Source organism: Carcharodon carcharias, chromosome 10, assembly GCF_017639515.1.
Source record: "Carcharodon carcharias isolate sCarCar2 chromosome 10, sCarCar2.pri, whole genome shotgun sequence".
NCBI classification, from domain to species: Eukaryota; Metazoa; Chordata; class Chondrichthyes; order Lamniformes; family Lamnidae; genus Carcharodon; species Carcharodon carcharias.
Window position 1 is genome coordinate 51315679 of NC_054476.1, and position 20246 is coordinate 51335924.

Here is a 20246-nt window from a genome sequence, read left to right on the forward strand (position 1 = left end):
ATTTCACATGAGGGGGACATGTTAGTAATTTTTTAATGTTTCTATTTTTAAAGTTTTCTCCACTGTCAGTATTCTCCCTGAGACAGGACTTTGCCTCAGGGAGAAGTGTGCTCTTTACCGCGCATGCGCGAAAGAGTGCACTTTGACAGATGGGGATTCCCTCCCCCTCTGGAACAGGAAGCGCATAGCGCTTCCCGTCGGAGATGCCGCTGGGCGGGCCTTAATTGGCCCACCCACTTAAAAGGGCACCGTTTCAGTGGTGGGGGTCAGCTGGCCGCCTGCCACCAAGCCCGCACACCATCTGAGGGGAAAATTCTGCCCACTCTTTGTGAAAGATTTTTCTCCATCAACCATTCATCTATTCCATTTGACATGAACATGATCCTTGAATGGCTTGTTGGGGCACACATCCAAAGGCTAAACTATGGACATTAGACTAATGGTATAACTGCAGTTTGGGTGTTATTTCTTCAGAGGCACCTCTTGATCTCATCAGTTACACGGGATTTGAACATATGTCCTGCACTAATTTGCATAGGTCATCAGGATGCCTATTCCACACAATATTGACCCACAGCTTCACTCCATCCTCATCCATCCAACGATTGCCATGGGCATGTAGAAAAATGCCTTCAGGGAACTTCATTTTCAGCATAGTTTTATGTTTAAAAATTGCCACAGGCTGTAATTTTGTTTCATTGGCCATGCAGGCTAGTACCACTTTGAATCTTGACTTCTCATGTCCTGTGGTTTTCAGCAGAACTGTTTTCAAACCTTTCCACTCCACAGTTTGGTTGCCGGAAAAATTTAAATTCATCAGTGCTTCATCCATGTTGCTGATGTGACATAATGGGTACTTGTGTTTTTACTGCTGCCTGATGAAGAATTGCTGGAAACTGATAATATTGGCAGAGGTCTTCTGGTAGTCATTGAGCAATCTTGGTCTTCTGCCACAACACTAGATTGTTGGCTACACAAACAAGCTGTTGCTCTGAAATCTTTGCTGGACTCGGTTTGATTTGGTCCACTTAATTGTGCATTTCTGGTGATGATATAATCACACTGACGATTTTCAAGGACCTATTCCGACACATGTTTCTCAAGGTTCTAATTCCCTGCTCTCATGGCACATTTGGTCTTGGGCATCTTCTTCAGGGCAGATTTCTTCTTCCATTCTTGCACCAATTTTTCACTAACACCAAATTCCCACACTGCAGCATAGTTATTTGCTGAGTTAGCAAATGTTAACACTTTTAGCTTGAAAGAAGCATCATCCTTCATTATTTTTGCCGGAGGACCCATTTCTGTTTGTCATTTGCCATGCACAGTCTGCTCTGCATATCATTGCTTGAACTCTTCTTGGCAATTCAGCCCATATTGTCTCCTTTATCCCATGCGCCGATTTATAAAGGTGAGTAAAACATGCATTTCTGAAGTGAAAACTTGAGGCCAACTACTAGTGCGAATATAGCATTTATCAGAAAAAAGTTGGGGGATGGAGTGGTGGGGGGGGGGGGTCGACTTACACGCCCAGTGTGAACTTGAATTTGGCTTTGAAAAAAAAAGGGGTCATCTTATATGTCAGGTCAATTTATACACCGTGAGCTATGACCTGTTTAATGTGCACAGAAACATTGGTCAGACCACACTTGGAATATCATGAACAGTTTTGGTTGCAATATTAACAGGATACAGAGACTGTGGAGAAGGTGCAAAGAGATTTACCAGAATTATATCAGAACTGAAAGGGTTACCTACCAGAAAAGGTTAAACAAGCTGGAACTCTTTGTAAAGGAAAACAAGACAGAGGGGTGATCTGTTAGGGGTCTTTAAGATCATGAAAGGTTTGATGTGGTAGAAAGAGAGACAGTGGCATAGTGGTAATGTCACTGGACTAATAATCCAGAGGCTCAGGCTAATGTTTTGTGAGCACAGGTTCAAATCCCACCACGGCAACTGCTGACATATAAGTTCAACTAATAATTCTGGAATTGAAAGCTATTCTCAGTAAAGGTGACCATGAAACTATCAACAATTGTCATAAAAACCCATCTGGTTCATTAATCTGCTATCCCTACCCAGTCTGGCCTACACATGACTCCAGATGTACAGCAATGTGGTTGACTCTTAACTACCCTCTGAAATGGCCTAGCAAGCCACTCAGTTCAAGGACAATTAAGGATGAGGAACAAACTTGTGATGCTCACATCCCATGAAAGAATAAAATACTTGCAAGGCAAACCAGAACTAAATATGAGATTGTCACAAATAAATCCAGGATTCATGATAAACTTCCTTACATGGAGAGTGGTTAAAATGCGAAACTCACTACCACAGGGAGCAGTTGAAGCAAATAGCATAAATGAATTCAAAGGGGAAGTTCGATAAGCACAAGGGAGAAAGGAATAGAAGCACATGTTGATGGGATTAAATGGAGAGGGGCAGGTGGTGGTTCGTAAGGAACATAAACACAGGAAAGGTGTGTTGGGCCAATTGGCCTGTTTCTGTACTGTTAATAATTTGTAACTTTGTAAAATTCTTATTAGGGGTCATACAATCTGGTGCAGGGTCAATTTTGTTTCAGGGATTGATTACATTCTTCACCTTTTGCTTACTTGTCTTTGGAATAGATTTGGCTTATGCTCAAAGTACTATTGCCCAATTTTTTTAAACAAAAATAAGTTTGGAAAATAAATAAATTCGAGAATCAAGTGTTATTTTTCTGATGGCTAAACTTTAAACCCCATGCAGCAATGGTCCACAAAGCTGACCAAAGAAAGATGGTTTGTCTGGAATTTGCTGTATTTTCCCACTAAACTCACCACAGAAAGTTAACACCTGCTATCACAGGTATCCTTTTAATAATGTGAACTTTTAATGACTGCCAGTCAACCTCTTTGGCACTGTGAACTATCAATTCCAAATGTGGAAAGCCATTGCTTCAGGTTATGAAATTTTCCAGGATATGTTAAAAGTGTCAAACCGTTATAGTTTTCTTATTTTTCTTTTCTATCTCATTTTTCTCTCTCGTATCCCAATCATTCTTTTTCTCTATTACTCTTTCTGTACCTGATTCAATTCCTTCTTGGTCCTTCCTCTATTTACTTCCCAAACCTTTCATCTTATTCAGCTTCTTCTTCAGACAAACCTCAGATGCCCTGTCCCTCTCGCTCTGCCTTTATAAACTCTCACTTTCAGCAACTTTGTGAGCAAATATATTTTGAGCTGAAGGTTGCAAGAATAAGGCTAACTATTGCCAGATGCTGTTAGACGCCCTGCTGTAGCGATATCTGGCTTATGAGATCAACACCTGCTCATCAGACAAAGCAGGAAAGCTTAGCAATAAGCACTCAGAAGAGTTGCCGCACTGGATTCGAAACATTAATTCTGTTTCTCTCTCCACAGGTACTATCAGACCTGTTGAGTTTTTCCAGCAATTTCTGTTTTTAATTTCAGCTTCCTACATTATATATTGATGGACAACTTTGTCATTCTGACTGCAAATAACCAACATGAATTTTGTCCTTTCAAACATGGCTTGTGTCTTACAGTGATGGGAGCAATTTAAAGTATAATACATGGAAGCATATTGGATTTGGTGCAAATTTCCCGATAACATATTGAGAAAGGTGCATTAAACATGCACAGTGATAACACTGTTACATAATAATAACGAGCAGTTACATTTTATAACAAAAGTTAATTATAGTAGTTTTAATAGGTCAGCTACTAAAGTATTAGCCTATAATCAATTTCAGTAAGAAACATCTGTCAGTTATAGATGCTGTAAGCATCAGTTACAGCAAATCTTGCGTTGACAATATTTAACTGCAAGCCATAAATAATACCAGACTTCTGTGCTGTCATCTTTACATGAAGTATTCTGCACATGGTTTGATGTTTCTACCTCCTTGTAAATAAAACAAACATATGAATAAAGTGCAGCTGCGTAAGCTATTGTCACAATCTGTCAATAAGTGATTCTGGTATCAGGTATACTTGCAAAGGAAATGAGAACTGATCTGTCTAGCATGATCACAGGAACAAGTAACCAAAGCTACTGATAATAAAAAAAATCAACATCTGGGGTGGTCACAAAAAATGAAAGAAAACAGCATTCCTTTTTTTCTTTGAGTTTCTTAATTTATATTTTAGAAGCACCATAAATCAATCATGCACCTTTTGAAGAGATTCCAACAGATGCAGAATGTTCAAAGCAGCTGCTATGGAAAATAATTTGAAGTGCAAGGGGCCTATAATTTTCCAGGTATCATAACTGAAAAGAAAACATCCCCATCTATAGACATTTTTAGTGCTGCAAAAATCAGAGGAAGAATCACGGTCTTAAAACTGAGATAAATGGTATAAATGCCTTCTTGAATCACCTTCTGTCGCTTCTTCCTGTCATAAGCATTGTGCTCCCATGTGTCAGTTGAGATGCACTGGGTGTTTAGGTAATTTTTTGAACTCACCAAGAATATTTATAATTTTATAATACAAATGCAAAGAACAATAGAGAAATACTTTCTCTGTGTGGTACACTTGACAAAATTGGAATCCTGTTTCTAAACAATGTGCTTATTATTTAACTAAAGAGCAGGAAAATCTTCCAGTGCTCTTAACAATTCACTTTTCCCCTCTGTTTGAGATTAACTGTGCTGCTTCAACTCTGGCCTTTTGCACATCCTCTAGTTTAAAAGCTTCACCACTGGGAGCTATGCTTTCAGCTGCATAGTCCCTAAACACTGTATTTGCTCCAGAAACATCCAAGCCTCTCTACCTTTCTCCTTCTTTAAGACACTCCTTAAAACCTACCCCTTCAACCAAGCTTTTAGTCATCAATCCTAATATCTCCTTATGAGGCTCAGTGACAAATTTTACAAATTTTGTTGGATAACCTACCTTTGAAGTGCCTTGGGATGCTTTACTATGTTAAAGGCACTATGTAAATGAAAGTTGTTGTTATGTAACTTTATAAACTCACTTAAATCTTTGAGGTGTTAAGAAATCTTTTAAAAGGTAAACAAGATAGAAATGGTAAAGTCTGATCTCATGTATCCTTTGAAAAAAAAAATCCTCATAATACATTGTGATAACAAGTCAATTGTGACTAGGGGTAGAGCAGAAAGGGCCTTTACTTCCTGTGAAAACCTAAGCAACACTTCACCCACCATTCATAGCAGGAAAGAGGCATTACGTCGTAGCACACCTCAATAGATTATTTTTATGTTCAAAGGCGGAGCTCATGGTCTTCCCTGTCTTGAAAAGTGAGATCATCAGTTCAGGTGCTTCTGATAAATCCCTTCCTCCCTCCCGCTTCCTCACCAAGCCAAAAACTTGCATCTTTCTGTAGATTCTCTCCTAGCTTTCTCCATGCCTTCTCTGAGCACATCTTGTCCATGAGTCCCAACTCCCCCTCTCTTGATCCTATTCCCACTAACTTCAGGCCACATAGCTTCCCTTCCTGGCCTCCACACTACCTGACATTGTATTTGGTTCCCAGGTAGGAGATAGGTACTGGTCCCTCCCTTTCAAAACTGCTCTCATCACAAAACCCAACCATGAAATTTCTGTCCTTTGAAACGACCACCTCATTTCCAGCCTTCTTTCCTCTGCAAAGTCTTTGAATTTATTAAAAACAAAAATAAAGATACCTGGAAAAACTCAGCAGGTCTGATAGCATCTGCAGAGAGGATCACAGTTAACGTTTCGAGTCCATATGACTGTTGAAGAGTCATACAGACTTGAAACGTTAACTGTGTTCCTCTCCGCAGATGCTGTCAGACCTGCTGAGTTTTTCCAGGTATTTTTATTTTTTTTGTTTTGGATTTCCAGCATCAGCAGTTTTTTGCTTTTATCTTTGAATTTATTGTTGCCTCATAAACCTGTGTTCACCTTTCCCACTGTGCCATGTTTAAACATCTTCAATCAGGTTTCCATCCCTGTCACAGCATGGAAATGGTCCTAATCAAAATCACAACTGACATACTATGTGATTGCAAACACAGCACACCATCCCTCCTTACTCTTCACAAACTGTCAAACTGTTAATAACACCATTCTCCTCCAATGCCTCTCCTCTATTATCCAAACAAGTAGGACTACCCTCTTTTGGTTCCACTCATCATATACTGCAATGACTTCTTTCCATGCCCTTGTACTGTTATAACTGGAATTCCCCAGGCCTTGGCCTGACACTAATTCTCATCTACATTCTGCCCCTTAGCAACAGCATCTTAAAATATATGTTGCACACATATACCTGATGACACCCAGCTCTATCGCACCACCACCTCTCTCAGCTCTCCCCCCACCCCAGTTTTGTCAAACGGTTTGTCATCCAGTTCTGGATAAGCCAAAGCCTCCTCTAATTAAGCACTGGGAAAACTGAAACCATTGTCTTTGCCTCCCCACACCCCAACCTACCACAAACTCCATTTGCTAGCTACTTTTTCCTATCTTCCTCCCTAGCCACTCACTCAGGCTGAACCAGATTCCCCACAGCCTCAGCAATACATCTGTCTACTTCTACCTCTGTAATATTTCTCGTCTCTCCTGATTTTCTGCTGAAACCCTCATCCAGATTTTTGTTACCTCCAGACTGGACAACTCCAATGCTCTCCAGGCCAGCCTCCATCTTTCACTCTCCAAGATCTTAAGTTTCCCATATCCAAGCTCACACCAATTCCCATTCACCCTTCACTCTTATGCCTGCTGGCCTACACTGGCTCCTATTACACCTTGATTTTAAAATTCCCATCCAAGTTCTCAAATCCATCCATGGGTTTGCCACTGCCTATCTCTAACCTCCTCCAACCCAACGGCCTTCTGAGAATTCTCCACTCCTACAATGCTTGGTCTTTTGCCCATCCCCAGTTTCCTGTGCCCCATTACTGGTGGCTCTGTCCTCAGCTGCCTAGGTTCTAAACTCTGGAATTCATTTCCTAAACCTCTCTACCTCTCTTTCTTCCTTTAAGACAATCCTAAAATCCTGCCTCTTTGACTAAGCTACTGATCAACTGTCCTAATGTCACCTTCTTTGGCTTGGTTTCAATTTTTATCCAATTATATGTCTATTAGCTGTTTTACTGGACTAAAAATACCTAACAATGACAAGTTTTTGTGATATAGAGAAGTGAATAATGTAACTGAAGCCCTGATTGTCCCACTTGAAATCAATCGTTTTTCAGCAAGAGTCCCTCAATTTGTTATAACTGTTCTATTCTATCTAGCGGGTCACTCTGGGCTAAGCAGTAGCACTCTGCCCTAAGCTCAGAAGATCATGGGTTCAAGCCCTTCTCTTTCACCCCTATGCTTGCTGGCCTGGACTGGCTCCTACTACTAATATGAAATACTGAAGATTTTTTTAATATATAAATAATCTAAACTGGATTTGGATGAAGGGATGCACAGGATGGTTGTCAAATTTGCTGATGACACAAAGATAGGTAGGAAAGAAAGTTGTGAAGAGGACGTAAGGAAGCTACAAAAAGATACAGACAGGTTAAGTGAGTGGGCAAAGATCTGGCAAATGGAGTATAATATGGGCAAATGTGAAATTGTCCATTTCAGCAGGAAAAACAAAAGGGAAGCATATTATCCAAATGGTGAGAGATTGCAGAGCTCTGAGAGACATAGAGATCTGGGTGTCTTAGTGCATGAATTGCAAAAGGCTAGTGTGCAGGTACAGCAAGTAATTAGGAAAGTTAATAGAATGTTATCATTTATTGCGAGGGGAATTGAATATAAAAGTAGGGAGGTTATGCTTCAGTTATACAGAGAACTAGTGAGGTCACATCTGGAGTACTGTGTACAATATTGGTCACCTTATTTAAGGAAGGATATAAATGCATTGAAAGCAGTTCAGCAAAGTTTTACCAGACTAACACTATTGTGATCGAGTCAATTTCTTTACTATTAATTTCCCTGACATTTCTTTCCTTTGCCAGTTTTCTCTCCTCCTCCTGAACCTTTGCTGTATTACAATTCCACAAACTACCAATCAATTTGAACACTACCAGCAATCAATCATGTATTGAATTTTGCCCGTGTGTGTCAATAGAGACCTGATTCAATATGTCCTCACCCTACACCCACATACCTGCATTTCCAGCTGAGGTTACTGGATAGTGAGCAGTGGTGGAAATTCTGGCTGATTTTTCCCTTCACTAACCTAGCCAAGTACCACTGCCTGGTTGAGATTAGCTAGTTCAGCACAGAATGGAAAAACAAACCTGGAGCCTTCTTGGATTTTATAGCTTAGCTGAATAAATGCACTGAGCCATCAAAACAAGAACATAAGAAATAGGAGCAGGAGTAGGCATTCAGTCCCTTGAGCCTGCTCCACCATTTAATAAGATCAGAGCTGATCTGCTAGTAATCTCAAAACTGCATCCTGCCTATCCCCGGTAACCTATCACCCCTTTGCTTACCAAAAATCTACCCACCTCTGCCTTAAAGATATTCAAAAATTCTGCTTCCACTGCCTTTTCAGGCAGAGAGTTCCAAAGACTCTCAACTCCGAGTGAAAATATTTCACCTCATCTCCATTTTAAATGGGTGGCGCCTAGTTCTAGATTCTCCCATAAGAGAAACATCCTCTCCACATCCACCCTATCAAGTCCCTTCAGGATCTTAAATGTTTCAATCAAGTCACCTGTTACTCTTCTAAATTCCAACAGATCCAAGCTCAGCCTGTCTAACCTTTCCTCATAAGACAAACCGCACATTCTCTGAACTGCTTTCAATGCATTTACATCCTTCCTTAAATAAGGTGGCCAATACTGTACACAGTTCTCCAAATGTGGTCTCACTAACGCACTGTATAACTGAAGCACAACCTCCCTACTTTTATATTCAACTCTGCTCGCAATAAATTCTAACATTCTATTAGCTTTCCTAAGTATCGGCTATACCTGCACACGAGCCTTTTGCGATTCATACAATAAGGCACCCAGATCTCTCTATATCTCAGAGCTATGCAATCTTGCACCATTTATATAATATGCTTCTATTTTGTTCTTCCTGGCAAGTGGAGCATAATGTGGGAAAATGTAAAATTGTCCATTTTGGCAGATCTTTGCCCACTCGCTTAACCTATCTATATCTTTTTGTAGCCTCCTTACACCTCTTCACAACTTCCTTTCCTACCTATCTTTGTGTCATCAGCAAATTTGACAACCATCCCATCCATCCCTTCATCCAAGTTATTTACATAAATTGAGAACAGTTGAGGCGCCAGCACTGATCCCTGTGGCACACCACTCGTTACACCCTGCCAACCAATAAAAGACCCAATTATGCCTACTCTGCTTCTTATTAGCTAGGCAATCTTCTATCCATACCAATATATTATCCATTATACCATGAGATTTTATTTTCTACAATAACTTCTCATGTGGCACTTTATCAAATGCCTTCTGGAAATCTAAGCAAAGTACATCAACTGGTTCCCCTTTATCCACAGCTCATGTTATTTCTTCAAAGAACTCCAAGAAGTTGGTTAAACATGAATTCCTTTTCACAAAACCATTTTGACTCTGTCTGATTACCTTGAACTTATCCAAGTGCCTGGCTATAGCTTCTTTAATAATAGCTTCTAACATTTTCACTATGACAGATGTTAAGATAACTGGTCTGTAATTTCCTGCTTTCTGTCTCCTTCCTTTTTTCAATAATGGTTGGTTGGCATCATACCTAGCACAAAGGAAGATGGTTGTGGTTGTTCAAGTTCAGCCATCTCAGCTCCAGGACATCACTGCAAGAGTTCCTCAGGGTAGTGTCCTAGGCCCAACCATCTTCAGCTGCTTCATTAATGACCTTCCTTCCATAATAAGATCAGTAGTGGCCATGTTTGCTGATGACTGCACAATGTTCAGCACCATTTGCGACTCCTCAAATACTTAAGCAGTCCATGTCCAAATGTAGCAAGACCTGGACAATGTCCAGGCTTGGGCTGACAAGTGGCAAGTAACATTCACACCACACAAGTATTAGGCAATGACCATCTCCAACAAGAGAGTATCTAACATCACCCCTTGATGTTCAATGGCATTACCATCATGGAATCTCCCACCTTCAACATCCTGGAGGTTACCATTGACCAGAAAACTGAACTGGACTAGCCATCTAAATACTGTGGCTACAAAAGAAGGTCAAAGGTTAGGAATCCTGTGCCAAATAACTCACCTTCTGATTTCCCAAAGGCTGTCTACCATCTACAAGGCTCAAGTAAGGAGTACGATGGAATACTCCCCACTTGCCTGGATGAGTGCAGCTCCCACAAAACTCAAAAAGCTTAACACCATCTAGGACAAAGCAGCTCACTTGATTGGCACCACATCCACAAACATTCACTCCCTCCACCACCGACGCACAGTAACAGCAGTGTGTACCATCTACAAGATGCACTGCAAGAATTCACCAAGGATCCTTCAGTAGCACCTTCCAAACGCATGACCACTACCAACTAGGAGGACAAAGGCAGCAGATAGATGTGAACACCACCAGCTGCAAGTTCCCCTCCAAGCTACTCACCATCCTGACTCGGAAATATATCACCGTTCCTTCAGTGTCACTGGGTCAAAATCCTGGAATTCCCATCCTAACAGCACTGTGGGTGTACCTACACCACATGAACTGCAGTGGTTCAAGAAGGCAGCTCACCACCACCTTCTCAAGGACAACTGGGGATGGGTAATAAATACTGGTCCAGTCAGTGAAACCCACATCCCATGAATGAGTAAAAAACATATTTGCTATCTTACAACCTAATGGGATCTTTCCTGAACCTAGATAGTTTTGGAAAATTAAAACTAATGCATCAACTATCTCAGTAGCCACTTCTTTTAAGACCCTAGGGTGAAGTCCCCATTACCCTCCAATCCCTTGTAGATGAAAAACCTGTCTAACTCAACCTTGATTTTATTCAATGATCCAGCCTCCACTGCTCTCTGGGGCAGGGAATTTCACAGATTAATAACTCTCCAAAGGAAGAAATTCCGCCTCAACTCCACTAAGGGGACACCTCTTATTCATAAACTGTGCCTCCAGCTCTTTAAAACTATTTAATGCCTCTTACATGTAGATGTACAATGAGGGAACTCTTATTATGAGACTGCACTGTTTTCAGGTCAAAGTGATTGAACTAAAATATATAATCTGACAGCTGAAGTCTTGCTCATTATATGAACACTCAAAAAATTATTGATGAACAATAAAGTTAAAAATTAACCAATCACATATGCACACCACTGAAGTGTGGAAAGTGACTTAATAGAAAAATTAAGCATTGCATCAAGTGAACTTATCACATACCCTCAGTAGCCACTATTTCATTATTGAAGAGGTAACATGCTCATTTGGTTTAAAATTCTCTCTCCAACTCTGGTCACATAGTTTGATCATTTTTTAAAGAAAAGTTATGAAGCTGGGATAATTGTAATAAAACAAGTTTCTTATAAAATTCACTATAAACAATCTAACTATCTTAGCATAGACAATAAAAAATTTAGTACACAGAAAGTAAGTTTTCCCAAAGCAAGATACATCATTAATGTCTACAGCTGAATGTCAGGATCACAAATATATGCTGAGCCCATGGTCAAGTGCTTTTGAAACTGAAGAAACTTATATTTTCCTAATACAAATAGTTCAATAACATTATTAAAAAGGAAGATGTAATTTTACTTTCCACACTTGACACATGTTGGGATATTATTTCTAGCCTTTGTATTATTTTGTAATGGTAAATGTTAAACTAATGTACATTAAATTTCCAACAGTGAATAAAATTCAGAAGTCCGATAAGTGGGCAGATCCACAGAACATTTTCCCAATTTAGATTCCTGAAAGTTGCAGTACACTGAAATATAATTCAAAAATACAGCTTTATATGAAACATGTTTCAAGAAAATCAATCACATCTTATTAAATTAAACAAGCCATTTTGAGGTACAAAGAATACGCTAATTTAGAAAGCTTAGGTCATGTTAGACCTAGTTATATATATATTTTTAAAAACCCTTTCAATAAAATAACACTGCTTCAAATAATAAAGCCTAGGTCAGAGAGCTCACCTCAAGGAATTAATAAACCATTTTATTTCCTGACAACATATTTTAGCAAAATAAAATTATGCTCCCTTGGAATATGCACTTTTCAAAATCTCGGTTTTTATTTTCAACGTATTAATTGCCTCACCAGATTTTGTGCTCCAGTTTCTGTGCGCAAGATATATAGTGTTCAACTCGATCAGTTCAGCTCGAAACTTGCAACTTCTTGAAGCTGTACGTCACTTTCTCGAATAGAAATCTCTCACACATACATGCACACACTTAGACAGCAAACAAATGAGTTGATCTTACTAAACCAAATAATTTGTTAGCAGTCAGGAACAAGTACATTTGAGCGAACGCTGCTTGCTTGTATTGCATTTATTATGAGTTTATGCAGGACGCGTCTTAGATTTTGACGAACTTTTCAGAACACTGGGAAGTGACACCCGACACCACGTCTTAAATTCTTGTCTTTGTGACCTTAGTGTAATTTTTTCCAAATCAACTTTTCATACAATCAACCCATTTCAATTTACCAAAGGCATAATTTTACATTTGACGGTCCAAGATCCAGAAACATGTCGAAGAACTAGCGTCTCGACCGAAAAGATCTTTTTATCTAGACTACTCTGCGCCGTTTTAAAAAAAACCGCTTTGGACTGATAGCAGTCTGAAGACATTTGCTAATCTGCCACAAAACAGATCCAACAATGGATTTTCTTCAATTTTTAACTTACTACAAGTAACAACAGTACGAGCTAACAACGCGGAGCCCACGGGCTGATCAAAGATAACGAGCAGCCAGTGTCCCAGTACTACACACAACCCACACCTACCTACCTGTTGCAACCAAGTAGTGACTAAAAGCGATCAACGTTAGTAATAAAGTCTCCATTTGTAGTTGGAAGAACATGTTTCACTCAGGCCCCATGGTTACAATGTATCGCCACACACTCCAGCACCTTCAGCTTCGCTGCTCTGTCGCCAACACGTTCCCAACTGGCTACTTTTTCCCTCCCTCCCCCAGCCACAACCGAACTCGCCAGCGGAAGCCCAGAGACTCCTTCTGGATTGACAGCAAGCCTCGGCCAATCTGCAGAGCGGCTCTGCACGTTTAATCTTTCATGTTGCCAAATCATTGGCTATGTCCCGACCAATAAGAGGCGAGAAGAGGCGGGATTTTCCCTCCTTTCCTCTCCCACCGTCCCGCCCCCCGTCTACTCACACACAAATGGAAGTTGGGCTGAGTTAAAAAATTTTTGCATTTGGATCGATGCCATAGAACCTTGAAAAGGGTGTCGCTTAAGTACAGCAGTGATTCTATTGATGTTAAGCTTCCTGTACGTAGTTTTGTAATTGTTTTCTGAAGTTCACTCTTGCAGACGCGCGTTGAAAATCGAACATCGAATGAAAGGTATAATGTTGCAACAAGTGTTTAATTTTCTGTCTGAGTAAGCAGGTTTCTCTGATACTGAAGCATGATCTAAACCCATTGCTGTGAGTGTTGCCGCTAGTTCCCTACAAGGAGCAAAGTTGGGGAAAGGTACCAGATCGAATGGTACCAGATCGAATATGCAAAGCTGCATGTTTTCAACACTTAGCCAGGTTATTCGCGAATTCGCCTCGAAATGCAAAAAATACTGCCACCATTTGGTATCGAATAAAACAGCAAACAATCTTTGTTCTGATGTGATCTGCGCCTCACAACTTAGTTCACGTACCACTTTTCTTATAATTCCCATTTACTATTGCAAATGTGGTTATTTTTGTTGACTGCCGGCAAACTAAAAGCAACATTAATTTTGTGCCAGATGTGATCCTCCCAAACTCTGCCAATCCAGGCTTTCAAATGCAGACAGCTCAATTGGCACTTAAATTTTTCATTATGTTTGAATTTTGCCGACTTGGAGGTTTGAAATGGATAGTTGAATGTGGCAAACCCTAAATTCGAGCAGCAAGAATTGTTGACGTACCGTGGAAACGCGTGAGCCATGAGCCTATGCAGTCCACAAAGATAAATATCTGCCTCGAAACCCCTGTTTTAGCTGATCTGCCAAAGTTAAATACTGATCAATTTTTCACTTTGTCTACTCAAATATTTCTTTAGATAGGGTTTTTGTTAACTTTTAATAATACGATGTCTGAATGCCAATTACATCAGTTGTGATGCTACTGAGATTGTGAGGTCAGGTATTCTCTCACACAGGAAATGTAGAAGCTTTTTAACAATGGCATAAGCTGCCTTGTTTACTTGGCCCAGGCCTCGAGCTCAAGTGTTCTTGATGTGAAAGTTAATAGACACCATCCAATTTTTCTACCAGAGAAAGCATCTCAACTCTAGTTAGTGTCTCCCCAGCTGAGATTAAGAACCCCACTATGTGTGGGAGCACAGGATGGGTTAGGGTGGGGAGCGGGGACATAAGTCCATTCTTGGCACTGTATGATCATCAACATTGTCACTGTTACTTTTATGTAGCTGTGACAAAAGTTGGTGAGCCAGACTTCCTCTGCAGTTTTAGATATGTCCTATTGCTTTTATCTAAATAGCAATCCACCACTAAAGTTAAATTAGAAGTAGTTAAAATATTATCAGCATATGTTTGGCATAGAATATATATTTGAAAAAGTCTAATTTCTTTTGGTAAATTTAGAATTAATCCAACAGTTAACACAATTAGAGTGCTTCATTCCTCATTACTGTAAAGTGAATCCAGATAATTCTGTCAGACATGCACTGTGGTTTAAATTGATGAATATGATAAGCCAAAATCTTACATTTGATCATCCATCTCAAATTTCTGACACCACTATGGAGCCACATTCGTTTTAGTCTCCATAGCCCACAAATAAAGCTGTATGAAGAAAGTTCACAATAGGGAAAACTTTTCATTGTGTTGTAACATTCTGTAGCACACCTGTATCTCTTATCCTGTTTTTAACATATTTTGTACCCAATATGCTCACTGTTGACCAATAAATCAGTGACAAGCCTAAGAAGTCTTTAATCTTTCGGGAGGGAAAGAAACATCTCCCACTTGTCCTGTCATCTGGCACTTTGCAACTAGCTCCATCATATTTGGCAGAAGACTCTGCAGCACAGCCAGTCATATTGCAGTGCTTACTCCTAACTTTGAACTTGAACTTGATGCATTTCACCCAGTAGACTCTGCCAAAATGCTTTAATGCAGTACGATTTCTTCAGTATTGCGGACTTATTTTTTGGCTGATGGTAGACTAGTGATAAAAATCAGTAAGCTTTATTCCAGCTTTCAGAACCCTAAAGCAGCTGAACAGATCTTCTAGTTAAGTAAATGCATCTGTCAAGAACTGAAGACAACTGTTCAGCTTCAAAATATATCGCTAATAGTGGATTCTTCCATACCAAAGCTTTAGCATTGACTATCCACTCAAATTTCTGGTTAGCGTTAGATGGCAATCGTAGAATTTAAAACTGATTTAGTTTAAAACCAATAAGAAATATTAGGAAAAGTAGGTCATATGGCCCATCAAGCCTGCTCCACCATCTAATAAGATTGTGGCTGTTCCACGACCTCAACAAGGAACATTGGAACAGGAGTACACCGTTTAGCCCCTCTAGCCTGTTCTGCCATTCAGTGAAAATCATGGCATACTTGCAACCTAACTCCTAACCTTTTACCCATTATTACCTTTGGCTAACAGAAATAGCTCAATCTCTGTTTTAAATAGGAACTTACCTGATTGCTGAGCGGAGGTTAGGAACTCAAGTCCCGACGTGCTCTGGGCATTTCCACACATGTGCAAATGGCACACATGGCGAGCAGGCTGGCCATGTGCAGCTCAGCGTTGAGAGATGTTTGGGCCAGGGAGAAGTGCCCAGTGCACCTGTGTGGGGAAAAATGAGGCATGGAAACCCAATCACAGGACCCAGGAGTGAGGTACCATAATGAGAGGACGGGGGATAGGGAGAGGCCCCAAAGAGAGAGCCAGGGAAGGAACTACCAGCAGGAACCACCAGGGATAGAAACCACTGAGGAGAGGAGCAGAGAAAGAGGCTCCAAACAGTAAAAGTGCTGCTGTTGACAGGCTCCAAGTAGTTGAGAGCTCAGAAGAAGTCCTGGAGAGCTGAAAAAATTCTTTTATATACCTCTTTTGAAAAGGCAGAGGTAACCCTTTGGAGGAGTGACATTCTGGTTGATGTGGCTGAAAAGCTGAAGTTGCGCCTGTGTGTTGGTGCTGGAGTGCAGACTCGGGAATCCAGGAGAATGTAGTCTCGGGAGACGACATTGAAACCTTGGGAAGTGAGCAGTTGTTGTGGCATTCCGAGTTGGAGCAGCTTTGAGGGGATGCAGACTTGATCTCCAAAAGTGAAGTTTGGAAATTCCTCATGAGGGTTTTGACAGGGTTTTAACAAGATTGTAGAACTTACAGTGGATACTGACATTTGGATGGGTTGCTGAGAAATCTGTGGGACCTGATTTGTTGCATTTGCCACTTATTGTGCAGTGTAGTGTGTTTGACCATAGTTTGCCTATTAATTCACATGGTCAGGAAAGTGAGATCCCATGGGATGCAAGGGAAGGTGGCAGGTTGAATCCACAATTGGCTCAGTGACAGGAAATAAAGGTAATGGTCAATGGATGTTTTGGTAAATGGACAACGGTTTTCAGTCGTGCTCCACATGGTTCAATGTTGTCCTCTCATTATGGCACCCCACTCCTGCGTCCTGTGCTTGGGTTTCCGTGCCTCATTTTTCCCCACACAGGTGGGGCACTTCTCCCTTGCTTTTTGTTGTATATATTAATTAATTAGGGTCAAATGTGGGAGGCATGATTGGGAAATTTGCAGATGATGCATAGATTGGCCTTGTAGCTGAAAGTGAAGAGTATAGCTGTTGACTCCAGAATGATATCAGTGGTTTGGTTGAGCGAGCAGAGAAGTGGCAACTGGAATTTAATCCAGAAAAGTGTGAAATAATGCATTTAGGGAGGGCAAAAGAAGCGAGGAAATACTCGAAAATAAATGGAAAGTAATGGGGGTGGGGGGCGGTTGGGGGTTGAGGAAGTGAGTGACCTTGGAGTGCATGTCCACAGGTCCTTGAAGGTGGCAAGACAGGTGGACAAGATTGTCAAGAAATCAGATGGAATGCTTTCCTTTATTGGATGAGGTACTGAATACAAAAGCAGGGATGAAATGATGGAACTGTATAAAATGCTAGTTAGGCGGCAGCTGGAATTTTGTGTACAGTCTGGTCACCACATTACAGGAAGAAGATAATTGCTCTGGAGAGAGTGCAAAGGAGATTTGCAAGAATGTTGCCAGGGCTTGAAAATTGCAGCTATGAGGAGAGATTGGATAGGCTAGGGTTGTTTTCCTTAGAACAGAGGAGGCTAAGGGGTGACCTAATTGAGGTGTACAAAATTGAGGGGCCCTAGATAGGGTAGGCGGGAAAGTCCTGTTTCCCCTAGCTGAGGGATCAATTACCAGGGGGCATAAATTTAAGATGATTGGTAGAAGGATTAGAGAAGACATGAGGAAAAATCTGTTCATCCAGAGAGTGGTGGGGATCTGGAATTCCCTGCCTAAGTTGGTGGTTGAGGCTAAAACACTCAACTCATTTAAAAGGTACCTGAATCAGCATCTGAAGTGCTGTAACCTGCAAGGTTATGGACCATGTGCTGGAAAGTGGGATTAAAATGAGTGGCTAGATTCTTTTTTCTCTTTTTGGCCAGTGCAGACTTGATGGGCTGAATGGCCTCTTTCTGGACCATAACTTTTCTATGGTTTTATTAAACCTGAATGTTAGAGCATAAGATAGATATTGTAAATTGTTTTATTTTTCTGACCTTGTATATTAAAGTTTATTTTGTTTGTTCAGAAACTATGGAATATTGTGGCTTTGTTCTCCTAGTTTATTCTCAAAAGTTGTCTACTTTAAACAAAAAGATATTGGTCCCTAACCAGATTGTACCAAAAACTTGGCGATGGTGGGGGGGGCGGTTCTAGTCCAAGTTCATAACAAAATGAATAATTCATCTAGCATCAGTTGCCATTTGAGGAAATGTTCTAAATTTCTATTTTGAAATAAAAAGTGTTTTCTGATTTCACTCCTCTACATTTTAGTATGCCTCCTAATCCTGGACTTCCCAACTAGAGGAAATTTTTTTCTCCCAATTTCTGTTCCCCTTTGTTATGTTGAAAACCTCAATCAAATCACCCCTTAACCTTTCACATTCCAGGGAATACAACTCTAGATTGTTAACTCTCTCCTCGTAGCTTAACCCTTGGAGACCAGGTATCATTCTATTAGATATGCACTCCCTCTAAGACCAATGTATCCTTCCTAAGGTGTGCTGCCTAGAACTGCTTGCAGTGCTTTGTATAGCTGAAATATAAATTATACCCCCTTGTATTCTATTCATCTAGATATAAAGGCCAATATTTCATTAGCCTTTTAAATTATTTTCTGTATCTGTTCATGTCATTTTAATTACCTCTGTATGCGGAGCCTCAAGTCTCATTGGACCTCCACGGTTTCCAACTTTTCACCATTTAGAGTTTTATCAACTCTTCATGCCCAATTTTCATATGCCTTGATTCACTTAGCCAGCATCTACCCTGTCAGGCCCACTCAGAATTGTATATGTTCAATGAGACCACCTCTCACGCAGGACTTGAATACAAAAATCAAGGTTGACCTGTCAGTGCAATACTGAGGGAGTGCTGCTTTGTCAGAAGTGCCAACTTTCAAATGAATGGTTAAACTTGGGCCCTATCTGCACTCTCAAGTGGATGTAAAAGATCCCTTGTGCTGTTTTGATGAGGAGGGGAGTTATGCTGGTGTCCTGGCCAATATTTATCTCTTAATTAATATGATTGAAACAGATTATCTTGTCATTATCAGGGCTGTACAAAAGGAATAGAAATAAGATACCCACCACAATCATTTTGGTCATATTCTTCTTAAGCGACTTGATATTTTATTCTGGAAAGAAAAGGAGGAGGGTAACAAGCCTGGATAGAAGACTGACTGGCTGGCAGGGAACAGAGAGTATGCATAAATGGGTCTTTGTCTGATTGGCAGAATGTGACAAGTGGAGTCCTGCATGGGTGTGTGCTGGGGCCTTAACTTTTTACAATTTATATCGATGACTTAGATGAGGGGAGCGAAGGCATTGTAGCTAAATTTGCAGACGACACAAGGATAGGTAGGAAAGTTTGTTGTGAAGAAGGTATAAAAGATTTGCAGATGGACATAGATATGTTCAGTGAGTGGGCAAAATTCTGGCAGATGGAGTAAAATGTGAAGTTGTTCACTTTGGCAGGAAGAATAAAGAAGCAGAGTATTACTTAAACGGAGAACAACTGCGGAATTCTGAGGTGCCAATGGATCTAGATGTTCTCGTGCATGAGTCACAAAATATTAGCATGCAGGTACAGCATATAATCAAGATGGCTAATGGAATGCTATCCTTTATTACGAGATGAATTAAACATAAAAGGAAGGATGTTATGCGTCAGTTATACAGGGCGTTGTTGAGATCGCATCTCGAATACTGTGTGCAGTTTTGGTCTCCTTATTTAAGGAAGGATGTAAATATGTTGGAGGTGGTTCAGAGGATGTTTACTAGATTGATATGTGGAATGACCAGCTGGTCTTATGAGGAAAGGTTACACAGACTAGGCTTGTTTCCACTGTGGGTTGACTTGATTGAATTTTATAAGATCCTGAATGGTCTCGAGAAGGTGGATGTGGAAAGGATGTTTCCTATTGTGGGTGAATCCAGAACTAGGGGGCACTGTTTTAAAGTTAGGGGTTGCCCTTTTAGGACAGAGCTGAGGAGAATTTTTTTCTGAGGGTTGTGCACCTTTGGAACTCTCTGCCTCAGAAGGTGGTGGAGGTGTGGGGCCACTGAACATTTTTAAGGCAGAGGTAGATAGATTCTTGTTAGCCAAGGGAATCAAAGGTTATCGGGGGTAGATTGGTACGTGAAACTGGAAGCACAAACAGATCAACCATAATCTTATTGGATGGCAGAGATGGCTTGAGGGGCTGAATGGCCTATTTCTCCTATTTTGTATGTTTCATGTGTTTGTTGTTTTACCAAGTGTTGGAGGCAATTAGGTGTGTGATATTGACCCAGATTTTCTGGTAGTAATGACAGTTCAACTGTCAGCATTTACCATTGAAGCTGACAGCAACTTCTGGAG

At 40.5% G+C, this 20246-nt stretch overlaps 1 protein-coding gene across 1 annotated transcript in view; it reads right to left on the reverse strand.

Moving 5' to 3' along the window:
* The window catches only part of lrp5 (low density lipoprotein receptor-related protein 5), a 233240-nt gene extending 220119 nt beyond the window's left edge, over positions 1–13121 (reverse strand). The window contains exon 1 of the mRNA XM_041197277.1: positions 12897–13121. Within this exon, the coding sequence (XP_041053211.1) occupies positions 12897–12969 (73 nt within the window). The 5' untranslated portion in view covers positions 12970–13121. The remainder of the gene's footprint in view (positions 1–12896) is intronic.
* Positions 13122–20246: the final 7125 nt, after the last annotated feature.